A 7,796-nucleotide genomic window follows, 5' to 3' on the forward strand; every position below is an offset into this window, starting at 1 on the left:
ATTTCTCTGGAACCAAATGGCCCAGTTTCACGGGACCAAAATCATTTGAAGCCTACATGTAAATGGGTCAGTTGGTTCCGAAGATATAGCTGGTTGTTTAAAGGGGGGCGGGGGTTGTTTTCTCTCCCCCTCACACCAGAAAATGCAGGGACTAGGCTGGTGTAAAATGGGCCAGTCCGGGAATGTCCCTGCATGATCTTGGGGCCATATTCCCGGGTAAATCCCTGCATTTTCTGGTGTGAAAGGGGTATTATTTCAAATAGCCGGGGCATGCAGTGCTCTGAATACAGCCGGGCAGCCCCCTGCTCTCTGCCCGGCTGTCAATGACTGTCATTTCTGCCCGGTGGCAGCTATCCCCCAGTTACCGCAAGCATGTATTCCCCCATGGCAATGAGCATGTAATCCCACATGGCAATGAGCATGGAACCCCTGGCAATAAGCATGGAACCCCTGGCAATGAACATGTTGGTAAGCAACACTTATGTAGCATCATTTTTCATAGGCATTATGGTGTTTGGCATAATACGTAATGGAGAATATGGTGTGTGGCTTAACATGTAATGGGCATTATGGTGTAAATTTTTAATGCGCGCCTTCGGCGTACAATGCCCCTATTTATAAAGCATATTGTGCCTTATTGCTGAATCTGTTTGGTATAATAATGTGTATTTTGGCTCAATCCATGTGGCATAGTGTGAATTTTGGCTCAGTCGGTGTGAATTTTGGCTCATTCCATGTGGCACAATGTGTAAGAAGCAAGTACAGTATAATGGAGTTACTGCATGATTTGTATAAGGGGTATATGGTGCGGTAGCATAGGTGTGCGCACATTGAGTCTTAAGGGTGCACAGGCACCCCCTAATGCTGTGCCCACCCTTATGAACACCTCCCTACCAGCAATACCTTTTACCAAAGACTTTTGCTTTTTAGAACTGTATTCCATTGAAATAAGCGCTCATCAATCAATTATGTGTTTTTTTGCATTGCTACTTGTACCAGACCATTGTCATATCACTACATATCATCCATATATGTTTTTTACTTTATTTGCATGTATTATTATACTGAGAGACGTTTTATAATGTAGCGAGTACCAATAGATGATGGTAGACATGCCTGATTGGTGCTGTTAGACACACCCAATGGGCAGTGTTATACATGCCCAAGATGTGGTGCTAGGCACACCCCTTTGACGATGCACCCCCTAATAAAATGTGCTGCGCACGCCTATGTGCGGTAGATTTAGGTGGTAAAAGATTTAGGTGGTAAAAGGTGCTGAAATGTTGTCTACCAAGTTTCGGCTTTCAGTATTTTTTTTATGACTGGAATGCCGCCTCACCCCACAAGTATCTTAGGACATCGGCATCCTGCGGGTGCACCTTTGGAGGGCACCCGCCAATATATCTCCCTGCATTTTTCCTATGCCAGCCCCCTGCCTTTTCCAGGCATATATAATTAGTTGAAAGTATTTACACAAATACAGACACACCCATGAGCAGACCACCCAACCAGAACACTGGTCACGCCCTCTACATTAGTAGGTGCTGGCCACAACCCCTATTATTGCGCATAATAGGCCCTTGATCATTCAGCTCCAGGCCCATTTAGACCTTAATCTGGCTCTGCACACACTAGTGTGATTTGGCCTGTTTTCTTCCAATTAAGATGGATTGGCCCGAGACATCGGATGAAAACTGGCCAAATCACAGGTGTTTGACATCTTATTGGATCACGTTCCCGTGTGCATTGGATAGATCAATGCACACGGGAACAGAATCAGAATAGGACCCATCAGCGGCACCTCCCGGGTGCATTTTAGCACATGCAGTGTATCGCATGTGATTTCCCTTGAACTCCCCCTGCAGCTCTACAAGAGTGTGATAAATTTCATGTGATTTATCAAAAAAAAAAATGCAAATCAAGTACCAAATCCTATTGAGAATGCGCATACGCAGGGCAGAAACATCGGTCCCCTGTGCAAACATGCGGGGGACTGATCAAATCAGAATCAGGGCCCTTGACACAATGCTACAATGCACATACATTAGTGCAGATTTCCTTGATCTTCGCACATAAACATGCATATAATGTTGTACTGTATGTAATGTTATATATGTGTTGGCTGATTGACCCCAGGTATCAGCAGTGCTGTGCGTTTCACAACTGCTGCTGCACCTGCAATGCAGTATTTGGCTTCACTTCTACTTAGCCCCTGCCAAGACTCCCAATGGCAGCCAACACATATATTACATAAAACATTACACATATGTTTACATGTGTTATCCAACTTCCCCACAGTCAATTCGAATCGACATCTGAATCAATCAGAGTAGGAGGTCAGACTTGCTGCACATACAATAAATCATATGTAACACCAGCAATGTGTCGCATCCCTTTTCCCTTGAACTCTCCCAGAGTCCTTTTATATGCAATAAATTGCATGTGATATATCACATGTAAAAAATGGCAAGTGTCCAGTCGGATGAAGGGCTTCCGGGGAGGTGCCAGGGAAATTCAAGGGAAAACTGGTCTGACTTGTGCCTCAGACAATCGGACCAGTGTATGGGACCTATAAACTTAACATATGAAGTTAACCACCCAACAATAGATGTCCTCACATACCACTGAAAACCCAATATTCACAAGGCTCTGGTAAGCCCTAGGTGGTTTCTCTCCTCCATTGGCAATGCACCCTCAAAGGCACTGTGTCCCCATAGAGGTGATAGGTAGGGCTGACATTCCTCAGAGCAGGAGTGTGTGGAGCTCATCTGTTACAGTTAATTGCCATATTCCATGTTCACGAAACATGGAAGAGCAACTGGCATCTTAACAGTAGAATCAATGCCCAATGCTACTATTTCTGCTGCATGTCTAGAGCTGGTAATCCTTGTGGGGGTTCCACAATTACATTAAAAACACTATTGCTCAGTGTTACCTCCTAACCATTGGAGTAGAGGCGTCTATTGACCATCGTGTTTCCAAAAGTGTGGATGAGCTGTGCCTGATGTCAAATACTTTTGACATTGATGAGGGAAAACCAACTGGTTTGCTGCCATTGATGGTATACAAGCATCGGATGTGTATTGCTATTTTACTACGAGTGTAAGGACATGTATCCTACCTTTGCCCCCTGACACCCACAAAGCCCCGCTCCCAGCTGTGACTGAGCCTCAGGCCAATCATTGAAAGAACAGGGGTAAAACCATTGATGATCTTCCATAACATAGTTTGTTACCATTAATGGCAACTCATCGATGGTGAGGCAGGAAAGGTTTTTGCTGAAGTGGTAAGGTTTTCAATGAAGCAGGAATGGCTTTTGCTGGGTCTCCATTGCTATCAATAGAATCTGTACCCCTAACATTATCAGTAGATGACTGGGGTCCAGATGCACTAAGCTTTAAAAGTGATAAAATGGAGAGTGATAAACCTCCAGAAAAATCAGCTCCTACCTGACATGTCACAAACTGTGTTTGAAAAATGTCAAACAGGAGCTGATTGGCTGGTGGTTTATCAATCTCCATTTTATCACTTTTGAAGCTTTGTGCATCTGGCCCACAAGCTGTAGAAACAGTGCTACATAATGCTTATCACTGTTTGATAAATACAGAACAGATGTCTTCACCCAGGAAGTACTAAATGGGGTTCTGGTTTCGTTCTTAAATGAAGTCGGTACTTGTGTACAATCACGGCTCCCACGATGGGCATCGTATACGGAAAAATCGCATCGCATCGCATGCGATCGCATGAGATCTGATGCGATGCGATGTAATTTTTCACTGAAATTATGGACATGAGTTGAAATCATGTAAAATGCACCCCAAATGTCATTTTTCACACTGTACCACCCCCACGATCAACGCCAACCCGAAGCGTGGCGAGCGCAGTGAGCCCGCGAGGGGCGGCGGTACGCGTCCTACGACCTTTTCATACCCCCACTATCCACGTCGGCGTGGAGTTGAGAATAGAAAGTGTGGCGAGCGCAGCGAGCCACCGAGCCCGAAGCGTGGCGAGCGCAGCGCGCCCCGCGAGGGGACGCGGATACCTGTGAAGCCCGCGAGGGGACACGGATACCTGTGAAGGTATCCGCTGCGCTCGCCACGCTTCGGGCTCGGTGGCTCGCTGTGCTCGCCACACTTTCTATTCTCAACTTCACGCCGACATGGATAGTGGGGGTATGAAAAGGTCATAGGACGCGTACCGCCACCCCTCGCGGGCTCGCTGCGCTTGCCACGCTTCAGGTTGGTGTTGATAATGGGGGTGGTAGTGTGAAAAATGACATTTGGGGTGCATTTTACATGATTTCAACTCATGTCCATAATTTCAGTGAAAAATGGCATCGCATCAGATCGCATGCGATTTTATGCGATGTGATCGCATGCGATTTTTAACAAAAATGCATAAAAACACGGTAAAATCGCATCGCATGCCATCGCATGCCACTACATATGGCATGCGATGGCATGCGATGGGAGCCGTGATTGTACACAAGTACCATGAAGTCCTATGTATCACTTTGCAGAATGATGTTATAGAAAGTAAAATAAAACTGGTTACTGTTTTCTTTAGACGTGCTATGATGATTAAAACTCCATGCAGTGCACTCATTGTTATTAAAACATTTGTAGCAACGATGTCTTTGTGGAGCAAAGACATAAACACCAAGCCATTGAAATTATTTTTATCTCAGCAATGTAAATAGTATCACTTTATTAGCATGAGATAGATTGAGATTGTCATGCATATGAAGCCTGGGAGACTGAATAGGCTGCAACTCAGAAAATCTATCCCACGGAGTTAGCAGACAGGAAGTGTCCACAATTCAGGAATGCTGCACCCCATATCTCCTTGTGTCAGCCTCAGGAATGCTAATTGGGAACCACTGATCTTCTCTGAGACACAAGTTATGTTCTAGCTCTGAATATAGTTACTGCTTTATTTACTTCCATTCACCATGTTGTGCATGAGACTGATACTGTATGTGTATTTATGGCGGATTTACTATAGATCAATGCGGGAGAAAGCGCATCATTCTCTACTTTTTGTTCAGTCTCAGCTTTCAACATCGTTTTGTGCATGTACAATGATATCGATCCACGTATTTCTCATGTCACCTATTTTGCCACCTTCACAGACCGGGGCACATATAAGCGGCCAGTTACAGGTACGGCACCTCTCCCACTCCCTGATCATTCCCTCTAAAATGTACTACAAGGTCCAGCTGTTACTGCCCGTATTCATCCCCCCTCCTCCCTCCCGTTTGTATAGTGGGCCCGGCTTCTATGTTCTGCATAAGAGGAAGGAGCCGCTTATGGGAAATGAATCCCAGGGATCATCTATACTACATCACCCGCTGCCCGGAGAGAGGACCGAACCAGGGCAACACCGAGCCATCAAAATCCCCCACCCCCCCCGCATCTCCCATTGGCTGTTCCTGCTCGACGATTGGTCTGTACGCCCCTGTGATTGGCCGTCCCGTTTCCCAGCACCGCTATATATAAGGAGGGAGGGCTGGGCCAGCCAGACAAGAGGCGGGTAGGACGTGACTCTGCCAGCGCCGCTGTATTGAACTGCGCTATCAGTATCTCCATCACTCACACACATTCCAGCTGTACAGCACCAGGCAGCCTTCGGAGGAGACATGGGCGGCGTTGAGTCCAAGAGCCAGAGCACGGAGACCGCTGCTAGCAAGGCGGAGGAGCAGGTGAGATGCGGGGATGGGTGACGAGCTGCGCTGTTGCTGCGGGTTCAGTGTTACAGGTGGTGGCGGGGTGGGGGCTTCTTATGCTTTTAACCTAGAGGGGGCTGTGCGGCTGGCGCTATCGCCCTATGGGCTTATGACTGCGCTGCGGTCCGTGTTCTCTTCTTGGTTCCCGCTGCACAGATGCCGGCGTGGGAGCCGCACACGGGGGTTTCTACCCCGGGGTGCTCCTATGAGCCGCAGGCATAAGGGGTGCGGTCGCCTGTATCTCAGCCCGTCCCACCTGTGAGACTCGGGGGGGGGGGGGGGGATTTCCTATGCAGAGACTGGGAGAGGTCTGGGCTTAGTCTGGACTTTCGGGAAGATGAGCTCAGGGTAGATTCCGGGGACTCTGGCTTCCCCCTCGCTGTGTGTAAAGGGGACTGCAGGTAGTTAGCATCCGCCGATTGCGGGTGTGGCAATTAGTATCAGCCTAATACTCCTCTCTCGCCCCATCAGGAAAACGGTCATGTGAAAACCAACGGGGATACTCTCCAGAAGACGAATGGAGATACAGCCGCTGCCAATGGCTCTGCCGAACCCGTCGCCGAGGAGGCGGGGCCTGGGGAGGCTATAGAGCAGTCCCCGCCTACCAACGGGGACGCGAAGCCGGAGGAGCCCCCGGGAAAGCAGGCGAAGAAGAAGCGCTTCTCCTTTAAGAAGCAATTTAAGCTGCCTTTCCGCAAGAACAACAAGAAGGAGGCTGAGGCTGCGGAGGAGGCGCCCGCCGGGGAGGAGGCTGCTGCCCCGAAGGAGGAGCAGGCTGCCCCCGAGCCTGCCGAGACCAAAGCCGAAGACCCGGCGACCGAGCCCTCCGACCCTACCGAAACCCCCCCGGTGGAGGCGGCTCCCCCTGCCGAGGAAGCGGCTGTCCAACCTGAGCCGGCGGCGGAGAGCCCTCCCGAGCCGAGTCCCCAAATCTCCGAGCCAACTCCCAGTACGGAATCCCCCGCCGAGCCCCAGAAGGAGGAGTAGCCGGGGCCGCCTCCGCCACAAGGACTTCTAAGTGCATTGAGCCCTTTCTACTCGTCATTCACCACTGCCCTGGTACACGCCACCATACGCAGGGTGTGGACAGATCTAATGTGCCAAAAGCTGCCAATCCCCCTTCCATGAAAGTAATCACTGCCCTAATTACGTGTGTAAGCGGAAACTCATGTACTAGTTATGTTTAGTACAGGTCAATAAGCTGTGAACTGTACCCTGCCCCCCTCTGCCGGGACTTATTTCACTGACAATCAGAGCTTGGAGACCACCCGGTCATCATCATCACTAGCTGGAGATAAAAGTTGTGGACACTGGGGGGAGGGGGGCTGCACATGAGCTTCTGCTCTCATATTATTGGACTCTACTTCTGATAAGAAGCAGTGACCCTGAAACCAGCTGTTCAGAGACATTTGTCTGTGTGCAATTAAACTTTCCCTTCTCAGGATGTGAGCAATTTATTACACCGTGTTACCACTACTACAGTTACTATGGTGTAGGTGTGAATTAATTGAGAGAATGTTTGTATTTCTGTAAATACTATTTTTTTTTTTCTTTTGTCTTCTGTGGTCTTTTCTAACTAAAGTTGTTTCATTGTGATTTTAAAAAATAAATGTTAATCCCCTTTACACCAAAGTGTCTACATGTATTGTTTTTTGTTGTAAAAGCTCTAAGTACATTGGGTGATATGCACTGAAGCAGGAATGTGGTAAACACTCCCCATTTTGACTGCATTTCCATAGGCATTAAAGCCCACAGGTTTCTGCTTCATTGTGCAGGGTAATGCCACCTGTGCTACACTGCACATGCGCAGAGGGGACTTTCTGGTCTTGGATGGTAGTGCATTGCAAATCACTACTTATTGGAAGAGCTATCCTCTGCGTTACTAATTGTATATGTTGGTGCATGTGCAATTAGTATGTATGTGATGATAATGAATGAGTGCCTGGAGACATTTAATTGACTTCTGTCTCCTGACTTGAGCCAAGCTGCAGTTTACTGCACCTAATGAATGCAATATAATATTGGTACACCACATTCTGACTTATGGGTGGTAAGCCTGCAATTCACATTG

General features: G+C 48.0%; 1 protein-coding gene across 1 annotated transcript; it reads left to right on the forward strand.

Annotated features, from left to right (window-relative positions):
• Positions 1–5,510: 5,510 nt before the first annotated feature.
• Positions 5,511–7,350, forward strand: MARCKSL1 (MARCKS like 1). Its single transcript, XM_083173867.1, has 2 exons — positions 5,511–5,701; positions 6,197–7,350. The coding sequence occupies exons 1-2, from the start codon at positions 5,639–5,641 to the stop codon at positions 6,710–6,712; spliced, it is 579 nt and encodes a 192-aa protein (XP_083029993.1). The 5' UTR covers positions 5,511–5,638; the 3' UTR covers positions 6,713–7,350.
• The last annotated feature ends 446 nt before the right edge of the window (positions 7,351–7,796 follow it).

The sequence above is a fragment of the Crinia signifera genome, chromosome 2, assembly GCF_055691185.1.
Source record: "Crinia signifera chromosome 2, ASM5569118v1, whole genome shotgun sequence".
NCBI classification, from domain to species: domain Eukaryota; kingdom Metazoa; phylum Chordata; class Amphibia; order Anura; family Myobatrachidae; genus Crinia; species Crinia signifera.

Excerpts from the sequence above, each read along its gene's own strand:
- MARCKSL1 (XM_083173867.1), top strand. The coding sequence starts at position 5,639 with ATGGGCGGCGTTGAGTCCAAGAGCCAGAGCACGGAGACCGCTGCTAGC. Across the intron at positions 5,702-6,196 it reads CTAGCAAGGCGGAGGAGCAG|GAAAACGGTCATGTGAAAAC; the intron begins GTGAGATGCGGG and ends TCGCCCCATCAG.